This window comes from Drosophila arizonae, chromosome X (genome assembly GCF_054131065.1).
Source record: "Drosophila arizonae isolate 15081-1271.41 chromosome X, UAZ_ARI_1.0, whole genome shotgun sequence".
In the NCBI taxonomy this organism is placed as follows: domain Eukaryota; kingdom Metazoa; phylum Arthropoda; class Insecta; order Diptera; family Drosophilidae; genus Drosophila; species Drosophila arizonae.
Window position 1 is genome coordinate 1,802,371 of NC_142927.1, and position 17,620 is coordinate 1,819,990.

Consider the following 17,620-nt stretch of genomic DNA (forward strand, 5'->3'; position numbering starts at 1 on the left):
AAAAAAAAAAAGCATATTCAGTATTTTTCCGCTTACTCCGGCGATTCCTCAATGAGTGTTTGTTGGTCACACAGATTGCTACATAAAATGCGAAAAACGGAATCGCGGAGAGCTGTAACGCGGAAAAGTACATTAAAAATAATCGTTACTCGCGTGCGTGTTTTTTTTTTCTTCGGCCGCAAGCATAGCATTTTATTGTACAAATATATTTAAATATTATTAATTACTGTTAATAATACACGCGTCATAAATAGAAAAGAAATATGAGAAAATGAGACGTCGCGTTCATGCAAAGTAGTTGAAAAAAGAAGGCACACACATACAACATACATACGCACGCACGTCGTTGCGAAGGAATATATGTATCTACACATGCATGTATGACTGTGTGTGAGTGTGCGCTGGTGTTGTGCGGTCGTGTGTGCGTGTGTGTGTGTGTGTGTGCGTGTGTGCGTGCGTTAGCTACCGAGTTGAGTCTCCGACTCCATGACAATGGGAGAGGAAAGGTGGGGACAGAACGTCGGCGTTTGAGCGTTGAAAGAAAAACATAAAAATGAACTGGCACAGCCGACGGCGACTACTACAACAACAAAACAAACGCCAAAGTACGTACGATGTTCTACTGCGGCTACAACTGTGATATTTGGATATAAAGCATATACAAAGCCGCCCGCACTGTAATAAAACAAGCCCCGTGCGTATAAACGTACGATAGTGCCTCTGCCGCTGGACGACGGAAAGAAAGATTGGAAAAAGGAAGAACTGAGCGATTGAAGCAACAGACAAAGTGGCATCACCCATAAGCGAAAGAAGCAACCAGCAGACAGCAGCAGCACCACCACCACCACCTCAGTGAATATTATTAAAGGTACATACATGCATACATGTACATGTGTATATGTGTAATAGGCGCCGCCATTTTCCGTGTGATCCATGTAACAAGCTGAAAGAAAGACCTGGACCTAGGGTTGGCAATGTGCGCATGGAAAACAAACCAACCGTTGTCTGCAATGCTGCATTATATTGTATTTGACTATGTATAAAGCTTCCTATTAAGGTCGCAACACACACAGCTGACAAACCATTTTTAGCAAGTACAATTTGCGAATATAGAATTTGCTACGTTTGTTGCTGCGAAACATTTGACAACCCTGCAGTAAACCTTTTTCTTTGTTGACATTTTTGCCTATGTGTGTGTGCGAGAGCGTTGTGCATTTAGTTTATCGGCGATGGAGCTGCCACAAGTCTTATGTTTTTATGCAGCCCTAAAATCTATAGAGTGCAACAACAAAATTGCATTTGTAAACGGAATAATATTCGAAACAGCACTTCCATTGCTTATTTATTTACATAGACATACAAAAGTAGATTATCTAAAATACCGAAAACTTACTTTTACTCAAAAGTGGCAACCTTGCGCAGGTCACTCTCATTTATTTGGTCTGCAATGCGCATGAGTGCATAGTAGCCTCTCTCTCTCTCTCTCTCTGTCTCTCTTGCAACCAAGTGTCTGGCCGTCTTTCAAACAGCTGAGAGCTGCAGCAGCTTTTAGGCACCAAAAAAATAAAATACATACAGACATACATACCCATTTGCAACTATTGCAGCAGTAGACAATACGACAAAGCCGCTATTCGCTGTAATGTATATATATATGTATATATATATATCATCATTTTTTTTTACATATATATATATACATATATTGCTCTAAAAGCTGTGTGTGATGTGCATAATTAAACCTAAAAAGTTTTAAACTTACATTCTATTGCTATAAGCAAACTTGTGATTGTATTAGTGATTTTAATGTACATGTGCTGCCATGTTAATTGATTTTTGTTTTGCACGTGTATGAGTTTAAAGAGAGTGGTGGTCAGAATAGTGAGAGCAAACGCGTGCCGTCTGTCGACCTCGCATTTTTTTTTCTTTATTTCCAACCACCCACAGCATAGACCGAAGCCATATTTTTTTTTTTTTTTTTTTTTTTTCAAGTTAAATTGGCCGATTTTATATTATGGTATATTGAAATGGTTGTCCGTAGTGTAGTGTATATGTATGTAAGTAGATTTTGTTTGTTTGTGCGTCGTAGTTGTCTGGCTGGTTATTCGGCTTGGCTTTGACTCACAAATTGTGTACGCTTATCATTATCAGCGGCGTCAGCAGATACAACTTTTGCTTCTGAGAGCTTTTCTGTAAATTCGCATATGTGTCTGTAGGGGTAGATATTCCGAGCCTGGAAATCGATGTTGCCAGCTCGTCTGTTTTTTTCTATAGAAAAAGGCTATTGCGGCGAGGCTTTATTTATAAATTTAGTACACAAACATGCCTAATTAAATTAACTACGTATTAACCATATTAAAAAATTGCAAAGAATGTCTAACAGATACAGTAACATTAAAATTACAATTACTCTCTTTGTGTCTTGTTCGCTCTCACACTTCACAGATCGAAAGCAAGCTGCCATATCACTAAAATCATTCATTTTTTAATACTATTTAGTATACTGTTAACCATTCAAAAAGACTAACTGTAAAAATACCAAAAATTATAAAAATGAGCAAAGGCAATATATATGTTTTTATTATGTAGTTAAATATTTGTATAAAATGTAGATGGCCACATTGTTGATTGACATTAAGTAAAATTAGAGTGCTGAAACTAAATCGAATTTATTTTCTTTTATTTATAAATTCGATTCTTCCTGTATTTATGTTCGTTTCTGTTTACAGACTGCATATTATACAGAATGGTCGTCGGCTCGAATCATACGCGGCGCAGTGAGACTGCCGGCAGATATACAAATAGCAGCAGTAGCAACAGCGGCAACACGAATAGTGGCAACATCTCCACCAGCGCAACGTCTTCAATTACAAACGCATCGTCAGTGACGGCGGCGACGACGTTGTCGTCGTCGTCGGCGTCGTCAGTGTCACACAACAACAATAACAACAAGAGCCAAACTCTCAACAACAATAATAGCAGCAACAGCACCAACACCAGCAACTCACATCAGCAACAGCAGCATCATTCTCATCATCACCATCACCATCATCATCATTACCAGTCGCAACAGCAGCCACATCATATTAGTTCTGCAACAGCAGCAACATCATCTTCTTCAGCAACATCAACATCATCATCAACATCATCAACGTCGTCATCGCATGGCATTGGTGCAGTGGTTCATATGGGTGGCAGCCTTAACGGTTGTAACGGCAGCGCCGTTAGTCGCCTATCACAATCGACGGGCATGTCCCCACGCGAGCTTTCTGAAAACGATGATCTGGCCACATCACTGATATTGGATCCACATTTGGGCTTTCAGACGCACAAAATGAATATACGCTTTAGGCCTCTGAAAGTGGATACACAGCAGCTGAAAGCGATTGTCGATGACTTTATACACACTCAGAACTATGACATTGCCATACAGCGCATCTTCGATGGACCCTGGATACCTCGTCACCTCAAGAATAAGAACAAGATAGCCACTAAGCGGCTGCACGATCATGTAAGTGTCTTTAAATCCATTTGTGTCTATCTCTCTCTCTCTCCCTCTGTCTCTTACACTTGTTCTTCGAGAATACTAATTTGAACAATAAATATCTTTTCTATCCTACATAATCAGATTGTACGCTATTTGCGTGTGTTCGACAAGGACAGTGGCTTTGCGATCGAGGCATGCTATCGATATTCGCTGGAGGAGCAACGCGGTGCGAAGATTAGTTCAACGAAGCGTTGGTCGAAGAACGAAAAAATCGAATGCCTGGTCGGTTGCATTGCCGAGCTAACGGAGGCCGAGGAGGCAGCGCTGTTGCATTCGGGCAAAAATGACTTCTCTGTGATGTATAGTTGCCGCAAGAACTGCGCTCAACTGTGGCTGGGACCCGCCGCCTACATCAATCACGATTGCCGTGCGAATTGCAAGTTCCTTGCCACGGGCCGGGACACGGCCTGCGTGAAGGTGTTGCGTGACATTGAGGTGGGCGAGGAGATTACGTGTTTCTATGGCGAGGATTTCTTTGGCGATAGCAATCGATACTGCGAGTGCGAGACGTGCGAGCGACGCGGGACAGGCGCCTTTGCGGGCAAACACTCGGCAAATCAGTTAAATGAGGCAATGCTTGGTTTGACCAACGGCTTAGGCTTGGGGCTGGGCCTGGGCGCTGCCGGCGGCGCCAATGGCGGAGGCTATCGCTTGCGTGAGACGGACAATCGCATCAATCGCATCAAGAGTCGCGCCAACAGCACCAACAGCACCTCCAATAGCAACAGCAACGACAGCAGCAGCAATGCGGGCCACAACAACAGCAGCAACATCAATGGTGTTGTTGCACCGAATGCAGCAACAGCTGCAGCCACAGCTGCTGTGGGTAGGCCCAAGAGCAGCAGCCTAGAGCTGAATGCAGCTGCCTTGTCGCTGGGCAAGAAGCAGCCGAATGTGATTGTCTCACCGCTGACTATGAAAGAGCTGCGACAGAAGGGCATGACTAAGTACGATGCTGAAATGATAATGGCTAATGCGGCCTATCATCAACAGCAGCAGCAGCATCACCATCCGCATCAGCAGCAGCATCATCATCATCATCACCATATGCATCATTTTCACACTCACCTGCCACACACAACAGGAGCAGCAGCTGCTGCCGCAACAGCCAGTAGTAACGCTGCTGAAGCCGCCAGCCAGGCGACAGCCATGCAAAAGCCACAGGCAGCCGCCGAGCTGAGTAATGGGCGAGCTGCTATTGCTGCTGCCGCTGCCGCTGCTGCTGCAACGTTACGCAAATCGACGCGTGTGAACAGCACCAGCAGTACCATTTCGACAGCATCCACTGATGAACCGCCATTGGGCTGTACAACAGCAACAGCAACAGCGACTGCAACTGCAACTGCAACAACAACGACTACAACAATGGCCAATAAGGCGCCTGTGGTACTGGTACCGCGTTATAAGCCAGCTGCTGTTGCAGCATTGCAGCAGCAGCAACTACAGCTACAACAACAACGGCAGCAGCAGCAGCAACAACAGCAGCAGCAACGCCAGCAACAGCGGCAGCTTAGACGCAGCGAGCGGCAAACGCAGCGTCAAAAGGTCAGTAAGGATGCAGCACAGATACTGGGCAAATATCTAACGGATAGCGAGAGCAGCGATACGGATTTGCACCACCACCAACAACAGCAGCTAAAGCAGCAAAAGCAGCAATGCAACGAAGTAGCAGCAGCAGCAACTACACAAGAGAAGCGCGTAACACGCAACAGCGCCGGACGTGCAGCAGCAGCCGCGGCTGCAGCAGCAGCTGCAGCAACAGCAACAATAACTGCCAGCAACAACAGCAACAGCAACAGTAACAGCAGCAACATAAAAACAACGATTACAAATTGTAATAATTTAAATATTAGTAATAGCTGTAGAAATAATGTTAGCGCTAGATTTAGTGATCGCAAACTAAAATCAACCGAGCCGGCGGCAGCGGCAGCAACAGCAGCAGCAGCAACGGTATCAACAGCTTCTTTAGCGAACATGATGATGCCCTCGTCGTCAAACTGCTCCACGGCAGGTGAGCAGCAGGAACAGGCAACGGCAGCAGCAGCAGCATCAGCAGCAGCATCAAGACGTAGTCGCAGCAACAGTCCCGCATATAAAAAGAACCTATTGTCTAGCTTTGAGCAGACTAGCGCAGGCAACAACAAGCGTCAAGCGACAACAACATCAGCAGCAACACCTGTTGATGATTCCCCACACAAGCAGAAGCGCAGTCGACGTGCCGCTGCGTTGGCAGCTGCAGAGCATATACACTGCGAGGCTGTTGGTGGCGTGCTGCAACGTAAGCGTCAACATACAACAGCAGCATCAGCAACAACAACGACAACAACAGCAGCAGCAACAGCAGCCGTAATTAGCAGCAGCACTGTGGAGCCGCTTCTAAAGACTCCAGAGCGACGGCTAAAGCTGACTTTGAGAATGAAACGTTCGCCGATTCTCGATGAGGTTTTCGAGCTCGGCACAAGCTTGGGCGAGGATCGACAACATGCACTACAAAATGGACATATTGCTGGCGGCCGAACGGGACATGGGGGCAACAATATGCACAGCAACAGTAGCGGCAGCAATAGTGGCAATCAAAGCAACAGCAGCAATAGCAATCAAAACAACAGCAGCAGCAGCAGCAGTGGCGCCAACAACAACAATGCCAACAGCAGCAGCAGCAGCGGCATTGAATATGAAATATTGCGCATGGAAGGCATCTCGGAGCATGGTAACGATGATGATGACGATGAGGAGGAGGAGGAGGAAGAGGAAGAAGAGGAGGAGGAGGAGGATGACGGTGAAGCTGAGGCTGAAGCTGAAGACGAGGAAGCGGCAGACGAGGAGGAGGAAGTTGAAGAACAAGATGTGGACCAGCAGGCAGGGGACTCAGAGCACCAACAAAAGCAACAACTGGATGCCACCAACTGGCGCAGTAAAGAAAAATCACGACGCAGTCGTCGCCGCGGCTTGAAAACTGTCAGCAGTACACCACCGCCAGCAACAGTTGCTGCCAGCACTAACAGCATCTATGGCACGCCGCAAAAGAAGCGTTTACGCCTAATCTTTGGCAACGAGTCGCATACAATAGACATTCCACCAACACATACAACAGCCACCAATGCCGCAGCAACGTCAGCAAAAGAATCCAGCGGTGTCGATGAACTCAACAGCAGCAGCGGTGCTGGCAGTGGTACCAGCGATGAATCCTTTAATGCTTCCTACGCCAGCAGCAACAGTAGCAGCGGAGCAACCAGCATGACTGTCAACAACTCGTCGTTGAATAGCAACAGCACGCCAACATCGACGGCATCCGATACAGTTGAAGCGATTCCAACAACCACAACACCAGCAACAGCGGCATCCCCAACAGCAGCAGATGCTACAACTGCAGCTGCAGCTGCTACTGCTCCTGCTACTGCTACTGCGGCAGTTGCAATAATTGGTCAGCCACGAATGCCTGCAGCTGACTCGCCCACTTCGACAACATCCAGTGTAAGCTCCTTTCAGTCGGCCTGTACCTCGACAACCAATTTCTTTACACGCTCCAAATCGCCGGCAAGCAGCTATCAGCTGAATGGCAGCCGCAGTAACAGTAGTTACATGGGCTACTACCAACAGCAGCAGCAGCAGCAACAACAACAACAACAACAACAACAGACAACATTTGGAAGCAGCAAACGATGTGCAGAGCAGGCACAGGCTGTCGTTAGCAGTAGCAGCAGCAGTAACCATGCCAATAACAATAACAGTAACAGCAACAGCAACATAAACAACAACAGCAATAGCAACAGCTCAACAATTAGCAGCAGCAACGGCGCAACAATTGCTGCGAGCAGCGTGTCCAGCACGCACAGCTTTCTTTCCATGCCTAAGCATACCTTTGGCACTTGCGCTCTGCTTGCCCCAACCAGCTTTGCCGGCCTGCAACAGCAACAACAGCAGGCATGCAAATTGTCTGAACAGCAACAACAGCAGCCAACATCTTCATCACCACAGCTGCAGCAGCAGCAGCAGCAACACCAACAACAACAGCAACAGCAACATAGCAACAAATAACCAACGACTGATCTCTATGCGAATTGACTGCGCTGCTGCCATTGCCAACAACAACTGCAACAACATTTGAAACCTGCCCCTTGCCTGCTGCTAGCTCTGAAGCTGCCGCCCCAACGCCCTCCCCTCCTTTGTTGTTAACGTTAGGTCTCGTCTGCAGGTGTGTGTATGCTTTAAACAGTATGGCAACTCTGTCAGCAGAGCCTTAGTGAGAGTCTTATGTCCGCTTGCTCTAATTCTATCAACAAAAGTATAACAGTTTGCGTAGTAAAAGAAAGCAAAACCAAACAAGCAAGAAAAACAGGAAGTCTGTTGTTTTATCATACATTTGATTATACATTTCTTTTTGCTTTTCTTTCTATTTTTCTCCCTTTTCTCTCTCTTTCTTTCTTTCTTTATCTCTCTTTCTCTCTCTCTCTCTCTCGGCATTGCAGATGGATATTTAAAGCATAAGTGTAGCAAAAAAGCGTGTGTTAAACAAATTGTTGCAGTTGGTGATGGTGGTGGTGTTAATAATAATGCTAATAAGTTTAATAATAATAACAACATCAATAATAATTACAATAGTAACAGCAACAGCAGCAACATAGTTAAAAAATTAAGAATAGAATTAAAACGCATACAAATCCTGTACAGTTAAAATCGAAACAACAACAAAACGAAATGATGTATAACTGTTAACAAATTCAAAGTAAATCAGTGCAACGACCACTGGAGCAACAACAACTACAGCGCAGCCCAAGGCAGCAGCGAAAGCAGCATCGACAGCAGTTGGAAGAGCAAGGAATATTAATATTGCCATTGATTGAAGGAGAGGAGCACATACAGACGGCAAAGCTCTCAGTCTCTCTCACTCTTACTCTCGGTTATTTTTCAAACGTGTGAACAAAGAAGCAAACGGGAAGAAATAACAAACATATAACAAATATATTCTAAATGCAATGCACATCAATACACACATAAACACACACACATGAATACCCAAAATTATACACAAACGCAATTAGCAGCGGTTTTAGACGCCTTACAATTAAAGATAAATTTATAAAATATTAAAGAAGAAAAAACAAAAGAAACTAAAATACATATTATATTATATTATGTGTATATGAAATGAGAAAACAGAGAATATAAGCCAACAACGTAGAGCAGTAAAAGAACAACAATAACAACAATAGAAGCAAACAATAGCATCAAAAGCAATATATTATATACATATATATGTGTGTATATATGTCCGAACTCAATTTACATATACATATATAGGTGGTATATATAAACAAGAAATGCATACAAGCATTAGTAAACCAAAATTCATTTTACACAAACAAAAATTGTATATAAAAACACAAAAATTAAATAAAAATAAAAATATATATCTACAATATATATATATATATATATATATATATATACATATGCATATAAAATTTATTTAAATAACAATTAAAAAGATAAACATATATTTAAAAAATAAAATAAAATAAAAAGAAAAATAACAACAAAAAATAAACGCTGCAAATTGAAAACAAAACAACAATAATTTTGGTGACTTGCGAAAAAGTTGTTTCATTCACTATTTTGTATTTGTATTTGTATTCCTTTCTTTCGTTATGTTGTTGGAGAGAAGAGAACATACACACATACATGAATACATACGTATATATGTAGTTACAAGCAAGAAAGCAATGTGTATGTGTGTATGTACTTGCAGTACATTTTGTAAACCCAGGCAATATAATTCATTGACATTTTCGTGCAGTTCATGTTAGTTTTAATTTATTATTAATAATTTAAATTTACACGTAGTACACACACACACCTACAAATATGTATTTGGCCCTACAAATCAATTTTGCATAATTATATTACATTTTTTTGTGTTTAATTTTTTAAGACTAGCATATAAATTAGTCGATATACAAACAATTATACCATATTTACAAATTCAATAAGTACATATACATACATACATACATAAGTGGAATGCCCGGCGTATCGCTCTGCCTGGAGGCCGCAGCTCCTCGCATTAAGGAATAGCAAGGCATGCAGTTCATATGGAGCGGTTAAAAATATCAAACGTACGCCGCCGCATCAGCTAGTTTTATTTAATATAGTTTTATGATTTTTTTTTTAATATATACAAACATACCGATTCACATGTAATTGTGCTGTGCACTCTTTTGCACGGCAGCAGCGCTTACATTCATAATAATAATAAATTAAACAAACTAGGTTTGATCATTAATATTTCTGAGCTTTCCTCTATGAAAAACACGTACGGTGAAACTTTGGGCTGAGGGCGCAGCTGGCCATTTGCCTGCAGACTACTCATTCAGGACTCAAACGGCGGCAGATCCGATACATTTGCCGATTTTCTATTCCCCCGGCAATATAGGATTCCAACAGCATCAATCGATATTTGGCTGATTCTTAAAAGGCATCTAAGGTAACGTAAGTGCAAAATTAGGAAAATTACGGGGTCCTCAAATGGACGTAAACACTATCATCTATAGATAAGGCCTCCAGAAAATCAACTATCCAATTTCGATTTGAAATTGATCATACTTTACGAGATAAAAACTTTTCCTGGTTACCACGCCCCCAAATGGGCATAGATATACCCGGCATATCTTTTTTGCCTTGGGTTGTCGACCCGAGTATATATCCCAAATTTCATGCCTCTAGCATTAATAAAATATGATTTGCATAGACCGCTATATAGTCAGATCCGATTTGGCACCCTTATATTGGGCATGGATGTATATTATTGGATCGAACCAGTAACTCATCTGCCAAGTTTGGGATCTCTAGCTCTAAAACTGTAGAACTATACTGTTTTACCCGATTTCCACGCCCCTAATGGGCGTAGATATATACACCATATCTTTTGATCTTGACAATGCGATTATAAGAACATTTCAAGTTGCAACTCTAGCTCTTCAACTTCCATGGCTTCTGAGTTACTGGAAAATGCATTTGCCGATTTGCCACGCCTCTAGCAGGTTGACCGGGAAAACCTTGACACTATAGTTCGCGGGTATACATGAGAATATGTTCCAAATTTCAAGTCTCTAGTTTAAAAGATTGCATTCTACGGGCAGACGGCCGGACAAGATAGCATTGCACAAATAATTCAAGATATTAATTTAGTTCTTTCTTAGATCATAAACTGTTAGATTGTCCAAAAAAACGATTGTTAAATATAAACTAAATCGTAGTCAAAAACCGTTGGGAAAAAAGTGGTTGTAGCAAAGCTAACACATATGTACATACATATATTTTGTGTGTAATTTTCTGGCAATTTTGTCATCGAAGGTTACTTTTTTTAAATTCAACTAAATAATAACTTGTGCAATAAGAAAAATTGACCACGGTAATCCATATTTTTGTGCTACCAACGACCGGACCCTTACAGCATTCCCAGCGAACTGGAAACTACGGTTAACGGTATTTTACTATTGGAAACATTTCGAAGCATTTTCCTATTTCCAATAGGAATATAAAAAAACCAACAAACTTATGTGTGCAACATGCAATTTCTTATATTAAACAAACTCATGAATTTTAACCTAAGTTTGATATACATTGAGGACTTGTCTTATGCCTCAAAACACCGAAAATACTCGGCGACGTCAGTATCCTATTATTTCTTTGTGTTGTGTATTGTGTGTGTGTGCTCGCACATGTGTGTGTGTATGCTCGCGCTCGCGTGTGTGTGTTTGGTTGCTGTTGTTGTACTTGTAATTGTATTTCAGTTGCTGCAAGTCTTAGTGTCCATACTTCTGGAAGTCCCATTCACGATTATCAAGTGGGCAGACCTGACGAGTCTTAAGCCAACGAGAAATGCAATGGAAATGAAAAGCATGATTGCAAACGCCCCAGGCAACGGTGCACTCCTCGCTGGTGGCCGATGCCTGATTTGCTTGACATTCGATGCATAAGTCCATTATATGATTGCGGCAAATAGCGCAATTATCCACAACGATATCTGCAATAAGATATGATTTATTTATTTTTCTTATACACTTACATGGTATTTTGGTTTGGGAGCAGACTTACCCCATGCCCATAGTGCTACGGCATTCCACTGGAAGTACAAAATAGTATAGGAGAAAAATTAATTACACGCCATGTTTTTGCAAATTCGCCATTTTGTCTTTTTTTAATAAAAAAAAGTTTGCATATGAATAAATTTATTGTATTTACCTTCTTAACTTCAAAACGTTTCTTTTCTCCCTTGCTGCTGCTCGATGGCACTTCGAATTCATCCTCGTCAACCTCCATTGCAAGCAGAAAGTTAGTAAAATTGTTTCTCCGTTCGCTTTGTTTCAATTTATGAGACTGATGCCCGAAACTGAACTCAGATGTCAAACGTCGATATACGATTGCTTATACATCTGTATTATACGAGTATACGATGACAACTATCGTACACTAAAATGTTAAAATCCTTGAATCGAAGTAGTTTTAATCGATTGTACTGTCAAAAGACATCAGTGCTGCCACTAGTCTACATATGACTACTGGCTGTTTTGATGTTATGATTTTTAACGATATTTTACGTTAAGCGTGTGACTTCAAAGTTTCTGAAATTGTTGCGTGCGCTTAATTACTTGTATCTTTGGTCAGTGCTTGTATGAAAATGAAGCATCTTTGAAGCATCAATTTTCGATTGGATAGAACAAGACGTGAGCATAAATATTTAAATTGGATTAGAAAAGCATTAGTTATCGCGAAAACTTGCTCAACTCTATCAACCATTTAATACAATATACATGTCCATTTTGGGCTATGCAATTAAATTATCTACCTAGTGTTTTTATTTTAATAAATTTAAATAAGGGATGTTCATTTTTATGGTGCCGACTACTGATATATCGTAGTTTGGTTGCTTTTTAGCATTTGCCGGATCTCTGCTCAAGTGCCCGCCAATCCATAAGTTAGAGAACAAGGCAACAGCCGAAAATGAAGCGCCAGAACAGAGCTGTTAGTTAACATTAACATTAATAGCCTGAAGGGCCTTATAACAGTGGCGGTCTTTTAACTCACTCAGTAAAGTTGATCTCCGCGGGAAATGGAATCGTCCTAGCGAAAGAGCAACCCTAGAGATCGCTAGCCGCTAGAATGGATTATGATCTGTTCCAATCGGACGACGATGAGGATATACTCACAGCCTTTTTACAAGCAACACAAAAGGCACAGCCAGACCCAGCAGAGGAGATACAAAGCAATGATAACCTTGATCATGACGAGTGTATATTGGAGCTGCTGCCCGAGTTCAACTGCGGAGGAAGGGATACTATTAAGACACATACAGACTTTCCCCAACATAGTTTCGTGCGCAATGGTTACGCGCTAAAGGCACCGTTGCCACGCAGTCGGCTGGAAAAATTGTGCTTCGACTTCGAGCCGGAACAGCTGCAAGTCTGCGCTGTCTTGCGCTATGTGCATGGCGAATCGTGGTGAGTAACATAGATAGGCATCAATAAATATACATGAGCTATATGTACTCAACTATTATGTCCGCCTAGCAAGCAAATACAGAAGCTCAGCGCAGCCGTGGCAGGTCAGCAGCAGCTGCAATCCAAATCCTCGTTGCATGCTGCCAGCAGTTGGTACAAGGCACGCCAGCAGGTCACTCATTACTATCTCTGGCTGCTACACGAGGTGGACGAACAGCACTTGCAGCTACTAGCGCCAGCTATTGTTCAGCTGCGCGAGCTAATCAATAGCTGCCTGGACGCGGACACATGGCGCATTCTGTACTTTGCGGAGCATTCCAAGGGCAATGAGTGCCAGGCGCCTGCCTATCACTTCTATCACGGCGCACTGGAATGGCGTCTGCTGGACCTGTGTCTGTTGCACAAATTGCAAGAGCTCGATGCGACGTCGCAGCTCGTGTACCTGTCGCAACTGGAGCGCACATTGGACGACTTGGTGCTCTGCGCCAGTTTCTATTATAGAAGCAAACACAGCGCCGAGCTGCTGCACAGTTCGGCTTTTATGTGCCGCTGCTGCAAGGAGTTATGGCTGGTGCTGCAGCATCAGCATCCGCATCAGCAGCTAACAGACGCAGATACAGATACGGACACTGGCTTCTGGCCATTGCTACACAGAGCCATGCAGCGGCACAAGAAAAAGAGTAAGACTTTTAAGTGATCATTACCGAATAGTGCTTGACATGAATCTCCTTTCAGTGGATGCTACGCCTGCGCTGGCCTATCATGAGTTCTACGCTTGGCTGCGCCTGAGCCTTGCCCGTTTGGGAGCCTACGATGCGTGTGGCATGCAGCTGCTGCAGCCAACGCCAGTGTCTGCAGAGGTGCTCCAGACTGGTTGCCTGCTGAGGCAGTTCCTGGCCTGCCAGCCGGATGAGCAGCAGCGGCGTGTCTACCTCTGTCTGCTGGCGCCGCTGCAGCTGCGTTGGGGTCAGCCCGATACGGATGTGATCTGCCAGCTGTGGGAGTGCCTGCATCGATCGCTGAACTGCAACTTTGGCGGGCAGTCTCAGCTGGATCAGCTGCCGTTGATATGTGCCAGTGGATCGGCCTACTTGGAGCGCTATCGCACGCTGCTGGCCAAGCCACTGCCGGATGACTTGAATCTAAGCAGCTTTACGCTGTTCGCCCTGCTGCTGGGCAAGACGCTGCAACAGCTGCCGGCACTTGGCCGCGGCAACCAGGCCCAGAAGCTCCTGGGACGAATCTTCAGCAAGTTTAGTGCAGCGAAGCTGCTCGCGCTCAACGAGTCGGGCATACATCATGTGATTGAGCTGTTCCTTTGCCTGCTGCTCACATATGGTGAGTTCAGTGAGCTGGCGCCAAAGCTGCGCGAAATGCTGCTCTGCCTGGCCTTCGACAAGCTGCCTCCGGCTCGACGCCAGCTGGCGGCCAAAGGTCACATGGCTGTGCTGTTGCTGCACGCGCAACGTCGCCAGCCGCTCGATGAGTATGTGAGCAAGCTGTTAGCCCAGCTGGCGACTGTGCGCAACGATACGGATGTGGGCGGCATCTATGCGGCCACGCTGCAGCCCATCTTCGAGCTGGCCGATGACTTCGCCCGTGGGGAGCAGCTGCTGCTGGCGCCCTGGCTAGCCCACTACATCGAGCACAGTGCACAGGCGGCCCAGGAGCGTGTTTGGCAAGCTCTCCATCTACTTGCCCAGAAGCTGAGGGCCAACATGTCCGCTGGCATGTGGGATGCACTGCAGCAGAATGTGCTCCCACAGCTGCGCGTGCAGTATGTCAGCGGCTACAGCACTTGGCTGCCACAGCTTGCTGCCGACTTCGTGGCACTGGACAGGGATAAGAAATTGCTAGAGGGCCTGCTCCAAGGTGCCGAGCCAGCCAATACGGCAGCCAGTGCGCAGCTGCTGCTCCATGTGCTGCGGGACACGGCGTCAGGTGGCCAACAGCCGTCCAGCATGCTCATCATACAGGTGTGGATCAAGTCTCTGGTGCTGCTCAATGCACAACACGAGGCGGTGCTTGCACTTAATCCGTTCGTCATCCAGCTGGAGGAGGTGTGCGCCTTGGGCCTGGACGCAGACTCGCTGGCAGATCGGGAACCCCTGTGCGCATTCTTCGGAGCCCTGGGCAGACGCGCCCAGCAGCAGGAGGCGTTGGCCCATGTCCGCATGCAGCTCAGCCACAAGCTGCATGCGTATGTGGCGCACTTCGACCAGTGGCTGGCGCCACAGAGCCGGCAGGAGCGCCCCGAGCTGGGAGCCCGCTTCTATAACTTTTTGGCAATTGTGATTTATAACTGTCCGACGCTCTGCTATGTCCGCTCAAAGCCCAGCTGCTTCTTCCACCTGGCCATGGTGCGTTTCCTGCTCACCACTCAGCTGCAGGCGGGCGTTGCGCCCGAGGGGCGGCTGCCACAGCTGTTGCACAAGATATTTCCAGTGCTGCTGCAGGGCATTGGACGCCTGCCATATCGCACAGATGCGTATCTCAGCCGCACGCTGGAGCAGCTCGTGCTGCACTGGACACCACACTTTGGCTTCTCCAGCAACGTGAAGCTGGTGGCGCGTCCATATGCCACGCTCTTGCAAGCGGACTCCGACGGCGAATTGGCGCACTATGTGCTGCAGCATCTGGCGAACCAATTCCTTGCCGTGCAGCGCAGCCAGGCGGGCACGCATGTGGGTCTCATTCTAACTGTGCTGCAACAGCTCTTTGTGGGCTTGGACGACCTGGAGCTGGGTGCCGAGGCTGAGGCGCAGCTGTTGACGCTGCTGCGTGCAGTTCATGTGCCGCTGCTCGAGCACGTAATGTTTGTTGGCGAACTGGAGCCCAGTCGGGTGCAGGTGCTCAGTCTCTATGCTGTTCTGGTCAACTTGTCCCAGTTCCAGCGTTCTGCAGCTGCTCGCGACATCTGTTCGACTGATATACGCAACCTGGCTGAGAAGCATTTGGCGCACTGCACCTACTTCTACTTCCAGATGCTCATCAAGCTGGCGGAACGAGCTCCGCAACTGGTGGCGCCCCTCTTTGGCTTTGTGCGGGAGCAGGCGCACAGCGTCGAGCTGAAACGCGGCGCTGGCGAGGATGTGGGCATACGCAAATGCCTGCAGCGCTTGCAACAGGTGCTCAGGGTTGGTTAATATATAGGGCTAGTTAATAAAGTATTTACAAATATATTTGTGGTATTCTAGTAATAAATAAACAGTTGTTTAAAGCCGTAAAGATAAACGTTGACTAACATATCGTCTTGACATAAGTCTTACATAGGGAGATTGCCTAAATTAGTTCAGGTGGTTCTTTTCTAGAAGCGATCTTCAATCACGTCTCCAACACACGCTCCATGAAGTTCAGCAGGGTGCGTGTTAAATGCTGTCGCAGCGCGCGCGCCTCCTCCGTGGAAAGTGTTCGCATTTCAGACAAAAGGTAATCACAAAAAGCGGCATTGGCGTCCGCTTTGGAGCAGCCATCGTCGGCACCGTCGTTTAGCACAGCCGACACGTGCGACAAGGGCGCAAGTGCAGGCGTGGATAAGCGTGCTGCTGGTGATGAGGAGGATTCCGGGCTGGCTGGGGCGTCATTAGATAATAATAGAGAATTTGCCGGAGCCGGTGCTGGTGCGGGTCTCGGTGAGATCGATGCAGGTGCAGATGCTGGAGTTTCAGAGGAAAGGCTCATCGCGGCCGGCAGTAAAGTAGAGTAGGAGCAGTCAGGATGGCCGCGTGTACGTCGTCGCTTGTCTGCCGTAGGCAATGGACTTTGCACAGGTGTAGTCAACTCCTCCTTGAGCTGCAAATGAAAGGCAAAGAAATCAATTGCAGCCCTATGCAAATATAAACAGATAGTCTACCAAAACATTCGATTGATGAGTCTGACAACTGGAGTTCAAGAAGGACATTTGATTGAAATATCGCCAGACAACAGCGTTCCCGTTCGTCGAGCTAGCGTTATTCATTTTGCTCAAATTTAGACGAAAGGTGACACGAAGCGAGGACCATTTGGTTTTAGCCTCGTTCACGTCAACATCAGCGATGGCCAGCTGGGCCACAACAGCGTTCCAGCAGTGCTTTCTAGCTGACTTATACTGCAGCGGTCCTTCCATCCAAATTGATGGCTCCATCTCCACAGCAGCAATCAAACGATTAATTTCCTCCTCCTTCCAGTTGTGCTGTATCTTCCTTTTCAACAATTTCCGTTTAACACGTCGCGACTTCTTCGTTGCAGTTGGCAACAGAAGATCGCTATCTTTGTCCCTGATGGCCTGGGTATTCCTTAAAGACAGTTTGAGTGTTTTATCCGTCATATTGTTGGTGTTTTTCCTATTTTTTGATTGACTGTATTTAATAATAAAAGGGAATACTCCAGTTCCAGCAGCAATTATACAAATCTTGCACCGGTGATAAAAGCACTAACTGAAACAACAATAAATTCTGCATGTTTCAGCATGCAAGTGGACAGGCAACAACAATTTCATTTACATGCGCGCATGCAATATCGATAGCCATAGTCAGCTACTTCTCATGGTCGGCGTAAGTATCGATAGTCAGCAACTTGCCGCGATTTCAGTTGG

The 17,620-nt window shown here is 45.4% G+C and overlaps 4 protein-coding genes across 6 annotated transcripts; 2 read left to right on the plus strand and 2 right to left on the minus strand.

The window, feature by feature from the left end:
- The first annotated feature begins 75 nt into the window (after positions 1-75).
- Hmt4-20 (Histone methyltransferase 4-20) lies at positions 76-8,163 on the plus strand. 2 transcript variants are annotated; one of them, XM_089475659.1, is made up of 3 exons: positions 76-868; positions 2,730-3,511; positions 3,629-8,163. In XM_089475659.1, exons 2-3 carry the CDS (start codon positions 2,747-2,749, stop codon positions 7,583-7,585), a joined length of 4,722 nt encoding a protein of 1,573 aa, XP_089331785.1. In that variant the 5' UTR covers positions 76-868; positions 2,730-2,746; the 3' UTR covers positions 7,586-8,163. The 2 variants fall into 2 exon arrangements, with proteins under 2 accessions (XP_089331785.1, XP_089331786.1); XM_089475660.1 differs by lacking the exon at positions 76-868 and adding an exon at positions 1,461-1,639.
- Positions 8,164-11,102: 2,939 nt separating this feature from the next.
- Roc1a (Regulator of cullins 1a) lies at positions 11,103-11,989 on the minus strand. Its single transcript, XM_018015090.2, has 3 exons — positions 11,792-11,989; positions 11,645-11,672; positions 11,103-11,573 (listed from the first exon to the last, which is right to left on the minus strand). Exons 1-3 carry the CDS (start codon positions 11,867-11,869, stop codon positions 11,353-11,355), a joined length of 327 nt encoding a protein of 108 aa, XP_017870579.1. The 5' UTR covers positions 11,870-11,989; the 3' UTR covers positions 11,103-11,352.
- Positions 11,990-12,089: 100 nt separating this feature from the next.
- LOC108618869 (protein MMS22-like) lies at positions 12,090-16,281 on the plus strand. Of its 2 annotated transcripts, none has more exons than XM_089475661.1 (4): positions 12,090-12,273; positions 12,469-13,047; positions 13,117-13,727; positions 13,783-16,281. In XM_089475661.1, exons 2-4 carry the CDS (start codon positions 12,710-12,712, stop codon positions 16,191-16,193), a joined length of 3,360 nt encoding a protein of 1,119 aa, XP_089331787.1. In that variant the 5' UTR covers positions 12,090-12,273; positions 12,469-12,709; the 3' UTR covers positions 16,194-16,281. The 2 variants fall into 2 exon arrangements, with proteins under 2 accessions (XP_089331787.1, XP_017870553.1); XM_018015064.2 differs by having other exon boundaries at positions 12,485-13,047.
- On the minus strand, positions 16,211-17,572 carry LOC108618880 (uncharacterized). Its single transcript, XM_018015080.2, has 2 exons — positions 16,901-17,572; positions 16,211-16,839 (listed from the first exon to the last, which is right to left on the minus strand). Exons 1-2 carry the CDS (start codon positions 17,351-17,353, stop codon positions 16,372-16,374), a joined length of 921 nt encoding a protein of 306 aa, XP_017870569.1. The 5' UTR covers positions 17,354-17,572; the 3' UTR covers positions 16,211-16,371.
- Positions 17,573-17,620: the final 48 nt, after the last annotated feature.